This window comes from Triticum urartu, chromosome 6 (genome assembly GCF_003073215.2).
Source record: "Triticum urartu cultivar G1812 chromosome 6, Tu2.1, whole genome shotgun sequence".
Taxonomy (NCBI): domain Eukaryota; kingdom Viridiplantae; phylum Streptophyta; class Magnoliopsida; order Poales; family Poaceae; genus Triticum; species Triticum urartu.
Window position 1 is genome coordinate 558,093,882 of NC_053027.1, and position 13,249 is coordinate 558,107,130.

The window sequence follows — 13,249 nt, forward strand, 5'->3', positions numbered from 1 at the left end:
TGAAATCGGGATTTTACCGGAGTACCGGGAGGTTACCGGAACCCCCCGGGAGCTATATGGGCCTTAGTGGGCTTTAGTGGAAAAGAAAGGGGCAGCCCAAGATGGGCCGCGCGCCTCCCCCCTCCCCTAGTCCTATTAGGACAAGGAGAGGTGGCCGGCCCCCTCTCTCTCTTTCCCCCTCAGCGAATCCTACTCCAACTAGGATTGGGGGGAGGAATCCTACTCCCAGAGGGAGTAGGACTCCCTTGGCGCGCCCTCCTTGGCCGGCCGGCCCCCTCCCCTTGGCTCCTTTATATACGGAGGCAGGGGGGCACCCTAGGACACACAAGTGATCCACGTGATCGTTCCTTAGCGTGTGCGGTGCCCCCTGCCACCATATTCTCACACTCGATCATATCGTTGTGGAGTGTCTTAGTGCGACGTAATTGTCATCAGGAGCCAGGGGGGGGCGGTCCGGCGGTCGCAAGGACACCATACATGGCAGGCGACCTCGCACACGGCCCGAGCTCTCTGTAGCTCGCACTGGATTTTACTCATCCCCCGAGGAAGTAGCGACCTTCCTTCGGCTTTGGAACCCAACGGAAGGCCTCACTGCCTGGAGTGTGAGGGAGTCGGAAGAAAGAGAGGTAAATGGAGGCACACGAGCGGCCGCTCCATCGCAGTTGTTTTACGTGTGCTAATACTTCGGAAGGTGCACGTGAGTAACGGTGCACTTGATCGTCGCACGTGGAAGACAGTACGACTCTCTTGTTAATCCTCTTTTATCCCGTTGTGTCAATGCTTTCGTGTTCGGTCTGTCATTGGGCTACAGTTGTAATAGCCACAACACTCTCTCTACTCGTCCGTTGCGATTGCGATCACATGATCGTGCGTGTGCGTGGAATTCTGTATTTTGCAAACTGTATCTATGATTTCACCCAAGCAGATGATCTATTCAGTGAGGTGGCGAAGCACGGTGGAACAATCTAGTGTTTGATATTGCTCGAATACATAGAAGAAGCCAGTATCACCAGAAATCATCAATGCGCGTAGATATGTAGGTAGGAGCTGAATAAGTTTGCGGAGGACTGGCTGTAAGGGGATATGAAGAGGGAAGATCAGAGATCACTGGCCCGCATTTGTGGCCCACAAGACATCGGAAAAGAGTAAGAAGATGTCGGCGACAAACAAGCAAAATGCTGCGAAGAAGAAGCTTCACCATCGCACGGGGTCAGGTGGCTACCTCGTAGCCCGCCTAAGTGGTCCAAGACTGAGAATGATCTGGTTGATAAAGGGATCGAACCAGAGACAATTAACCTGGCCAGACCATTGCCGGACTTGGTTCTTCGGGGCTGGCGGAACCTTGGACCCTGTAACAGGGAAGTGCATTTGGACGAACGATCAAATGGACATACCAGTCAGGAAGCTTAAGCAGTATATCGAAGCAGCGCAGCAAGGGACGTTCTTTCCAGACAGAGAGAACGACGAGCTCACAATGGCCCTCGGGAATCCTGAGCACCCTGGACGGACACGAGGCACGCCAGGCTCCATTCCGTGGAAGGTTGGGTTTCCGGACGCAGGCGGTTACAAATCCCATGAGAGGAGGAAAAAAGTGCAGCAGACCCAAATGCAGGCGCTGCAAGCAAGGGTAGACGCGATAGAGGAACGAGAAGCAAATCGCAGCAAACGTACTGCCGAAGCTTCCCCCGAAGCTACCCCGCCATCTCAGCGAGAAGCAGCGTGGCTTCCACCGAGCTGCTTCAGCCGGAGCATGCCTTGACGGCTCCTGCCAGCTATCCCGTGGATGCTATATCACGGAGTCTCAAAATTGCCACCTTATGACGCAATGGATGAATTTGAAGGTCAAGGCGGCTGTTGGCTCTGTTTATCCTACTGAACCCGGCGCAACTTTTCACTGCCGGCCGATTCCAGAAGGGATATGCTAGGGTGATGGTGGATGAAATAACGGAGGGATTTGAGGACCTCCAGCTTGACCACCCTACCGGTGAAGGGGAGACTCGGCTGGGGTCTGCTCTGAAGACTCCATGCCTATGGCGGAAGGAGCTCATCAACCTTCCGAACTGGACGCCTCCGCCTCCTCCTCCTCCTCCGGCAAGTCAGGGCACTCCGCCTCCTCCACCGCCTCCTCCTCCGGCGAGTGACGATCAGGGCCCTCGGCCGGCTCCTTCTCCGGCGCGTGGCGGCACTCCGCCTCCTTCTCCGCCTGCGCCGACGCGCCCGAGCAGCCAGCCTCCTCCTTCTCCGCCTCGTCAGCAAGGGAGGAAGAGACCTGCCGCCGCTCCAGCTGCTTCGGCGCGTCGTAGTCCTTCTCCTCCGCCTCTTAAGCAAGTAAAGAAGACAACTGCTCCGTCTGCTCGGTCGGCGTCTAGCAGTACAACCAGAGGCGGGAGGACATACAGATTCGGTCCTTCTCTGAAGACTCCAGAGAAGTTACCATACGAGAGGACCCCGGAGGAGAACGCGAAGATCGCGCGAACCGAAGTGGATGACTGGTTTCAAGGGTTGAAAGCAAAGAGACATCCACCTCCGGAGGAGAAGGTAGATCCGGTGAAAGTGAAGCGCACTCTGGCTGCCCTGGCAAAACCACCCAAGTCTCCGCCGAAAGGCAACTATGAGCGCATTATTGCAAAGACATGGGCCGAAGCGGAGCGGTCGGGAAGTACAGTCAGTGATCAAAGGCTGAAAGAACGACGAGCAGCTGGGAAACAAATTGCCCAGCTCGGCGAACAAGCGAAGCAATCGTGCCCCCCGCTCAAGGTGCCTAGCGACATCGTCGATCCGAGGATGGTGCCCGGTTATTGCAATATTGACGATTACCTGCCCGACGATGTACATTATGATCCCATGGAGGTGCAGATACATAGATACGAGTACGGGAAGCCTCTCGTCAAAGATGAAAAATCTTTAACAACGATGATGCGAAGATTACATGATTGGTACTTGAAAATCTGCAGAGAGTCTGAGGGGAGGAATACTTTGTATGCGAGAGTTAAACCGGAGCATGACCTCGTTGGAATTGAACTGTTGCCTATTCCATTTGAGGAGTTCTATCAGTTTTTCAATCAATTGGCCCTCGATAAAACAATGGTCACCTGCTACTGTCTGTAAGTACTACTACTTCTGTCATTAAGTCTCTCTGTATAGCTCATCTCTTTCATTGCATGTATTTATAATTATCCTCACTATATTATGCAGATTGAAGATCGCCGAATTGAAGAAAAGACAAATCGGTGATATTGGGTTCGTTAACACATATCTCATAGATGCAACTGAGGCTGAACATCGTCCTGAAGATACCGAGGCCAACTTGCTACGATCATTCAAAAAAATGAAAACAAAGATATAATACTCTTTCCTTACAACTTCAAGTGAGTGTTACTGTCTTGTGCGTATTCGGTTTCCCTTATATATTAGTCCAGGTTATAGTAATGTAATTGATGAGTTATGCATGCGTGCGCAGGTACCACTATATTCTCCTAGAGATTAGGCTTGAGCGGGGAGTAGCAACTGTCTTGGACTCTAAACGAAAAGATCCCCAGGAGTATGCGGACATGACTGAAATCCTCAAGAAGTAAGTTAAATCGATCATTATCCACCATATCAGCAACTTTGTTCATTTCCTGATATCAAGTAATTGTTTTCTTTGTCCGGCAGGGTTTGGAGAAAATTCACCAGAAAAGTTCCGGGACTGCCAAAGGAGCTGGAATTTAGACACCCGAAAGTAAGTACTATAGTAGCATGTTCCGCGCATCTCCTAGCTAGTGATTCAAGCGCTAGTTTCATCAATACCATTTAGCATTCTTGCTTATCAGTTTGATTGACCTCTACTTCTTGTAAAGTGGTTGTGGCAGGAACAAGGGAATGATTTCTGTGGATACTACGTCTGCGAGTCCATCCGCCACACGACCTGTGAGCGGGGCGGGTACTCTGACGAACAATATGAAGTACGTAAATAACAACATTCACAATTTTATTTTATTACCATCATCTGTGTTGAGTCTCATTCATTCATATATATATGTATTGACCCCCTTCTTCAAATTAGATGTTTCGGAAGCGGGATGAACTCCTAGCACCAGCTCGCATGCGAGCAATTCAAGAGGAATTGGCGGCATTCTTTCTTGACCACGTGATCGCTGAAGACGGAGAATACTATGTGAACCATGAGTCCGTATGATTATATTTGTAAGAGATAATTATTGTATATATGTAGCCGGTAGTGTCGGATAGATATATGAGAACTTGTTGTTCGACCAATCTCTCGGAGAAGGAGAGGTGGTCGATATCACTTCTCTCTGTATGCATATATGTTCATGACGATCTTCTGTTTCCTTCGTTTGCTTACTAGCTAGCTAGCGTGTCTAGTCCTCTCTATACATATGTATAATACGTAGCGTCAACCAAGCACGGACATAAGAGAGGACACTTCTCTCTATTAATTATAGCTAGCTAACACAATATATGAAACACCTAAATTAACCCCCCAAAACCCCCAAACCCCCCCCCCTTCAAAAAAAAACAAAAACCCCAGCCACAGAAATGCTGACGCGTGGATGCCTATTGGTCCCGGGGTGCCCCAACCGGGACCAAAGGGTCTCCTGCCTGGGCTCTGCGCACTGCCCACGTGGAGGCCCATCAGTCCCGGTTCTGGATTGAACCGGGACTAAAGGGTCGGGGCATTAGTACCGACACTTTAGTCCCGGTTCAGGAACTGGGACTAAAGGCCCTTACAAACCGGGACTATAGGCCCTTTTTCTACTAGTGATATTAAAATTTTGAATAGGAGAGTCATTCAGTATGATAATAAGCATATGCATTCTTTGCTGAATATATTTTTGATATGCTTCTATTGTTAGAGGGTTTTTAATTTAATTGGTCGTATTCTAATTATTTTGTTCACAGGTTGTATTTGCTAAGATCTTGCCGTCGTGAGATCAATGACTCAATGTATGCACCTTTGCATATGGGGGAACTTGAATAGAGAAAAACCTTCACTATGGAACTTGTGGCTTGGTGACTGTCAGGAGTGAGCATTTGGTGACTGGGTAAAGTAGTAAAAGCCACATGTGGTTGGTTGACCTTGCTGGAAGTGAGCACTTCGCTAAAACTGAAGTAGGAGAGACGTCAAAGGAGGCAAAGTTCATCGAACAATTTGTATTGTCTGCACTGATTGATGCTATTGCTTCCCTTGCCTCCAAAAATGCCCACATTCCATATTGCTCTGTCTTATTCAGTATCTACATGCTTCACCATCTGCCTTGCTCAGTTACTTAAAAGAAGCATCCCCTCAGCTCAGTCTTACTCCTATTTTTTCTCTCTCTCAAATGTAGGAATTCCAAGCTAACTCATCTGCTTCAAAGCTCACTGATTTATAAGGGTCGAGAAGTGCACTGATTTATAGCTAAATGGTTATATCTCCTTCTACTTGAACTTAGCTTATGAACTAAAATCTCCAAACACAAAAACGAAGAGATAAGAGTGTTCAACATGAATTACAGGTGGAGATTGCAATTGCAAGACATGTCTGTTTGTGGAGATAAGTCCGAGCCATACAGATTTGTCTATTTCGACAACAGAACTTATAATATAAAGATCTCTATGGATACGTTCATGGATATAGATAAAAAAATGAGTAGGGGATTTATAATACAAAATCTTTGTGAGTGCATTCATGGATCTAGGCCGAAGTCTAATAGGCATCAAGGGTAGAAGCACATGGATAATAAGAACACAAAATAGCTAATAATTGATTTATTGGTATAAGCTACAATGTTACATAACACATTCATCTTTAATCTATTTGCAATTTCTTCATTTGCAGATGAGATTTGGTTTTCTTCTACCAGAACAAACACTATTAAGTGGAAACCTATGTAAATAGGAGTATTAAACAAATGTTTTGATTGCACTTGAGACGTGCATTGCACGTGCAAGCTTACTAGTAAAGAATAGTTGAATGATGCAGCATGGTGCACAACTGCGTGTTTACATGGGAAAAATGAATAGATGGAAATGTATTCAGAATACAATAAGTTCGAGCCTCTGTATTAAAAGGGAACTCATATGCTCCTCACGAGCTTTGCTGGAGAATGTTTCAATGGGTTTATGAAGAACTTTATCGTTTCTAGAAAAATACAAGCTTAGTTTGGAAAAATAAATATCAAAATTACCATTTAAAAGAATGCATATATAATATATACACGTATGCACTTAGTTTATCCATCGACTGGATTAAAACTCCAGTAAAAAAACATGGATTCAATCCAGAGTTTTCAGCCATCCGCCCTCATCGGTTCCTCGGATCAAGAATACAATCTTTGACCATACCTTCGCTATAAATATCAGTTGTTCATAATTTAATCTTGGTTTGGCTGCAAACATCAACAGATGTTGTAGCTAAATATTGATGCTTTATGACTGACCATGGTAGGAGCTTAAACTGAAGAACAAAAATATCAGAAAAAGGAAACATGTTAATTATAAGGCAAAAAAGTAGATCAAATGAGCATTGAAAGTATTTCTACTTGTTCTTGTGTGAGTACCATCTAATCTCTACACATTCACTGTAGTAAATTATCTATGTAACAGAGACCAAAATTTTGCCTCCCAGAATCTAACCAGAGACCAATCAAATACACAAAGAGGATCCCAGAGTTAGTAATATTACGACAAAAAATTCTGGTATTAGAAAACTATTATTTTCATGAAAAAAATGATGATACAGTTTTACCTAACAAATTTGAATGGCCTCTTTTCTAAAGGAAACAATCTGAATGCTCTTTTGTATGTCATGAGCCAAACTTAGACTTCCCGCTATCTAATATGCCATCTATTTACTAACAGATATAGTAGTTCATAACCAGCCAATGGGCAATACCTGATAACATCATGGTAGAACATTGATGTAGGCACCGACATTGAAACCAAGAGGACATTCACGCAAGAGATAGCGGTGCCAGGAATAGCCGTATTTGAAACTGTGAAGATCGTACACACTACCCCAAATATACGACTTGTTAGCCGGATCGCCTCTTTCTCCTCCCGCAGAAATCACCTTCCCTTCTACGTTTCCTCATCTCATACCTGCAATACAAATAACCTCCTTCCTGTGAGGTAATTCCTGGAACACTTGAAGGGTAGGAAAACAAACTGTCCCGGAGGACGGTTTACTTACATGTCAATGACGCCCGAACCGAGCCCAACGGACAGGGCATCCGCGCCTTCCACACCATCACCGTGGAGAAGCTCCATGGATACTCACTGAAGCACGACGACGATGTTGCTGACCTTGATGATGGAATCGAGCGGTAGTGCCTACTGCGTGAGGTTGGAGATGAAACGCCTAGCAGATCGCCTTCGCTGCTGGCTGCCTGCACTTCCAGAGAAGTGTGCATCTGAGGCGGGGGCAGCAGAGGAGGACCAGCGGGGGGCCTGCTCGTCTGCTCACGCTCGCGGCAACGGGGGCGGCGGCGGGGGCGAACCGCGCGCGGCGGGGCGGCGGCGAACCACGTGGGGCACGGAGTACGGTGGGGCGGCGGCGAACCGCGCGGGTCGCGGGAGGACGGGGGCTGCGAACCGCACGCGTGCGTGGGCCGTGCTGTGGAGGCCGACGGGAGGAGGAGGAGCAGGAGGGGGCGTGCGTGCCTGCGTTGGCAGTTTTTGTTTTCTTTTTCGAACGCCTGGCTTAATTAGCGATCGATGGATCAGTTATTGGGTTAATGCGTGGCTTGTAGCGTTAAACACGGGAGAATTAGGAGCCATTAGATCTCGTAAATGAATGGGTTAGATTGTTTGGATCTGCCCCTCTCTTTCTTTTATAGTGGTAGTAGATGGCATGGTGGGTAATTAAACCGTAAAACACGTTTAGTATGCTGGAGGGATGTAGACCATCAGATTGCAGGTTTCGATGGATAGGATGATCTGGTTCTCCGCCCTCTCTTTCTTTCATAGTGGTAGTAGATGAGGAGAGAAGAAAAAAAAGGAGTTGCTGGGAGGATGTTTGTTCCAGTGCGCTCTGGGCCTTCGCCTGCAGTACAGGTCTGGACGCTTACGGTCTTGCATCCAATCAGTGATCGGTGCTGCCTTCAGTTCCACCTGCTACTGCAGGTTCGCTGATTATGTCACGTGCTGCTACTAGTATCCTTCGTTTGTTGGGTGTGTTCCACGCATCAATGCAGAGTTTGTACACACGACACATCAGGGCTTGGCTGCATCTATCTCGACTAAACACGCGCATGGAACTTAGCTTTCTCTCATAGGAGACGCAAGCTGCATGCGAGCTGTTGGATTCACCACAGGAAGAATACAACAGGCAAATTAAATTAGTTTGAGAAAATCATGAACAAATTCATTCTCGAAAAAAAATCATGAACAAAAACAGTGCAGGGAGCTCAGACCACCTAGCAAAACCATGACTTAGAGCTGAAGCTGGCTCAGGTGCGATGTGAGATGGAGCTAGAGCTGGAGCTGGCTCAGCTGTGGAACTGGAAGCTCTTATTCGAAAGACGGAACGGGAACAATGCACGTCAGGTGCGCGCAAGGACGAAGTTCCAGCCGAAGCCTCGGTTATGGAGCAGGAACCTGACATGGGTGATGTACTCCCCGCCGGCGCTGAGGTTCTTGGCGTGGAACCCGGCCTCGCACCGGGGGGCGAGGTGGAACAGCATCTCCATGAGCACCGACGCGATCAGCTCCCACTGTGCTCCGCCTGATGATCTCCCGGCGGGGTGGAGCAGCGTCTGCGCGAGCGCCCACGCGCGGGGCAGCACAGGCCGCATGGTGTCCGTCGAGTTCCGCGCGAACGGCACGTACCCTGAGGACGCGGCGGTGGCATGGCTCACGCCGGCGTCCAGCATCTTCCTGACGGCCTCGACGTCGTCCACTTTGACCTTCTTGTCACTGTGATGCTCGAGCATCAGCTTCACCTCCTCCCTGGCCTTGAGGTGCGCGACGTGGCCTTCGCTGCTGGTCATCACGCGCCGCACCATGACAAGGTCCATCAGGTAGTTGGAGACCTCCCGGCAGAGCCTCATGTGGCGGTTGGCAAGGCCGGCGTCGCCGCCGGTGAGGAAGAAGCAGATGTCCGTGATGAGGTGCCACGTGAGGACGCTTCTGGGGAAGTCCACCTTGTCGATGCTTTCGTACAGCTCAGACCTTGCATGGTGCCCTCTCAGCGATAGGATTGCCGTGCCTCGGTCATGGCTGAACCGCTCGCACCGGACCTGGTCATCCAGCTCGTTGCAGATAAGCTCCTTGGTCTCGTCGGGGATGGCGCAGAGCTTGGAGTCCCCCGCGAGGCCAATCCGGCGCATCATCCTTGCGACGACACCGGCTTGCTTTTCCTTGATACATCCGGCTATCAGGTTGTATTGTGCCCATTTGTTGGACCACAGTGGCTTGTGGTATGGTCGCACGAACCTGATCACACAGAATATCATTCGTGTGAACCTGTTCACCCCGAATCTGTCGCGCAGGAAGCAGTATGACCGGTAGGACAGGGTGACCATTAGCATGGACAACAACTCCAGCGCCACGGCACCAGCCAGCAGGATGTAGGAGACGACGATGTCCACACGGCTGTACACGCTGCCCTGCTTCCTCGCCGTCGCAAAGAGCACCAGGGCCGTCGAAGTGGTGCCAAGTGTGAGGAGCTGAAGGCCAATGCTGATGATTGGCCTGGACTGGTTGTACCGAAGGCCGACCTTTGTGTAGAGGCGGTCGTAGATGAGAGAGAGCTGGAGCTCACACAGCTTGTACGCCCTGGATGAGAACCAGTCCTTTCCTCCTCCGCCTGCTTGTGTTGATCCTCCATTGTCGCGCCGATATATTTCCTCAATCATGTTAAATATAGAAGGTAACACCCATGGCGCCACAGGGATGTCATTCAAGACATTGATGCAGTTGGGCAGGCTGTCGCCGGGTGCTTGCACGAGGTCGGCGTACTCTTGTTGGAGCCACCATTTGTTCCGGCCAACAATCTCTTGATTGTACTTGGCAATCTCCGACGAGGTTTGTGGTGCTTGTCTCGCTTTAGGGTCTTCGAATTTCCTCAGCGCCTTGTACAGATCACCCATGCGGCTGTCCTTGATCGCCTCCGCGGTGGCCATCTTGAGCGCCCATGTCCTCTCGGCATACTTGACAGTCCCCGAGACGAACATCAGCACCACAGGAGCCAGGAGCCGCTTGTCGCGCCATGACTTGGCCACGACGTAGACGGCCAGAACCACCTGGGTGACGAGGCCCAGGAGGTGGCGTTTCCACACTTCATTGTCCTCCATGGATAAGGCGGTGATGGTGTCCTGCCCGCCCAGGTGGAGCAGCAGGACCGGTGCCCACAGGAGCACTAGCTGGTGGCGTGGATCGTTTGTTTGGAGGGTGAGGTGGCCGAGGACGAAGACGGCGACGTAGTCTGCCATGAGGTACGCGAGCCAAAGTAGGATGCGGAGCATGGTGGACGTGTTGCGCTTCCGGATGTGCGCTGCGAAGAGGAGGAAAGCCTGCAAGGCGAAGCTGCCAAGGACCATGCATTGCAGCTCCCACTCGTTCCACAGCTTCTGCGCGTAGGCCAAGCTGCATAAGGAGTGAGACATTCACAATGTCATTATCGTATATAATTTTCTTTAAACACCGCCTTAATTAGATTAGGAAATATATTACAAAGCTGCACGAGGAAATTACACAAAGTAAGCTAGACAAACAGGGGATATAAATTAAGTGATTAGCTATTACTTCTAATTTTAGTTACAAAATAGAGACAACTGCATAATCATAATGTCCACGTACCGCGCGTTCCTACATCTTAACCAAAAAAAACAATCTATGGAAGAAGATTGTTTGCAGATTTATAACTGAATGCCAATATGCAAAATCTCAGCCAAGAACGAGTTTTTTTTTATGTTATTCACTATAAGTTAGACCTATAATGCGAACTTGCATTCATTTATTATGTCTCACCATTTGTAAGGTGCATGATTTATTTTTGGCCTATAGATTGCTATGTTATCTGAAACTTTGAGGTTGATCATTGGAAAGAGAAACAGGACTTGTACATGAATAGTCAGTCACCAAACAAACAAATCTTCAGCCTCTATATATAGTACGGAGTTTTTTTTTTTTGAGAATCTTTGAAGAGTTCTGACACTTGATTTTCATGAAATTTGCCACATAAAGTATATGCCATTTTCACTTGACCTGCCATACCGTTAATCACTCATTTTCATGAAATTCGAATATTTTTTGGAACTTATATACACTCGTTTATATACTTGCATATTAAAAAAAGAAGCTCATAGTACCTCAACTGATTCACCTTCTGGCCGCCATCGATGTGGCTGCCTATCATCATGGGGCCGCACGCGTACGCTTCTACAGACTATATACTATTTGGTATACCTGAGAAATAAAAGAGTATAAGATGGTTAAGATCTTATATGTGGAATACATTTCTCAAGTAGTGCTGCATACTCTTCCACAAACTGAACTGCACGAATCCTTTCTTGTACTATGTAAATAAACCTAATATGCTCTCCTAGGCCCTAAGTCCCTCTATTGCAAGAGCTACGCAGAGAAATGGATGGGACGGATAGAAGTCGTCAAAGCTAAAATCTGATGGTGCGGGAATGTGGATGTGTGGGAGGAGTGTTAGACTGCATAGTTATATAAAGTCTCTAAATTGCAAATTAAGTTTATTTAGGACAGGTTTTTGACCAATAATTACACATGTACACTATTAGTATGTAACTTTTTGTTATACAAAATCATAACTACAAACATGTATTTTGGAATACAAATCTGATAACATCAACTTTATGTCATAAAATATATACTAATAATGTAGTTATTGATAAAATGTGTGTCCTAATAAAACCTAGTACTCTGCATTTTGAAACGGAGGGAGTATGTTATTAGCCGGCCACTGGCTAACAACTAAATCCCCAGCAAGGATGTTTTCATGGCACCAGTCGTGGCTTCAATGGCAGAATAGTTTGATTTCTAAATGTAGTTCCATTCCTTTCCTTCAATACATTTCAGCTTAAGATGGAGTGCACAATGAGAAGGCTAGCTACTTCGGTGATCAATCTAGAGGCCAGAAGGGATGCGCACAAACAACGCGTTGGTAAAACACTCAAATAGGTTATCTAGACATTCTGAAAACATGTCAGCTTATACTAGACGAATTAACCTAATAACTAACTCTCCAGTTCAGCCCATAAAACAAGTCAGCGTGATAGAAAGTAGTTACCGGGATGGCTTGTCTCTCCAGCCGGGAAGACCCCATCACCAGATGTGCCGGCGAGAGCTCCGATGTGTATTTGCGAGGAAGCGAGTAGTGTCCAGAGAGGGCCTGGAGCCAAAGTGGAGAAACAACATGGGCAATTGAAGCATAAGGAAATCCACTTTGCTTGCGGGGTGGCGCAAAGAATATGGACAAGCCACGATGCGGAAAGAAATAAAGTGGTGTGTGTACTGTGTAGTGGTGCCAAAGCGAAACCGAGTGCTGGAGAAGGATGACAGGACAATGGGATGTGTACTGGTTGCTGAGTACTCCATCTGTCCCATAATGTAAGATGTTTTTTAACACTACATTAGTGGCTAAAAACGTCTTGCATTATGGGACGAAGGGAGTAGTTCGCAGTTGAGAGGGAGCGGTGAAAAATAAAGATGCTCGCACCTGGGTCCAACTGTCTGTTGGTGTAAAATGTGAGATGAGACAAAAAGAGATGGAAGAAGATGATTGCCTCAATTAGATCCTAGAGAAGAACAACGCAAAGATATGAGCGAGACATTTTGGTACCTTTACTCAAAGGGAGAACGTCAGCGAGAGAGAGCACCAATGCATGTGCCTCAAGTCTTCTTTAATTGATAGTCTTTATTTATGCACCTGCAGATACAATCAAACAAAGTTTAAAATCTCAGCCATTGCGTCATGGATACACCTAGCCAAAGACGCACAAGCCGAATATATGGGGATAAATCCGCTGAAACCGCTAGAGGGCATATCAGGGGATCTCAGAAGACTACACGACCATGTGCTGTCAACAGAGAAAAGTCTTCTCGCCTCGAAGGCTCCAGGATACCCGCTTTATGCGGTTCGTGTGCCTAAGGCCAGGTGCTACGTCGACACACTCCCCGCGGGCGTGTTCTTCCTACAGTTTGATCATATCTTTGAAATGTTTCTCACAAGGCGGCTCGATTTTACAATCGTCTGCCTTTTATGCTACATATGAGCTTCATCATCAGGAGAGCCAAA

The 13,249-nt window shown here is 47.7% G+C and overlaps 1 protein-coding gene across 1 annotated transcript; it reads right to left on the reverse strand.

Moving 5' to 3' along the window:
- Window positions 1–8,380: 8,380 nt before the first annotated feature.
- On the reverse strand, window positions 8,381–12,367 carry LOC125512978. The gene is made up of 3 exons (XM_048678031.1): window positions 12,242–12,367; window positions 11,295–11,391; window positions 8,381–10,569 (listed from the first exon to the last, which is right to left on the reverse strand). The coding sequence occupies exons 2-3, from the start codon at window positions 11,342–11,344 to the stop codon at window positions 8,526–8,528; spliced, it is 2,094 nt and encodes a 697-aa protein (XP_048533988.1). The 5' UTR covers window positions 11,345–11,391; window positions 12,242–12,367; the 3' UTR covers window positions 8,381–8,525.
- Window positions 12,368–13,249: the final 882 nt, after the last annotated feature.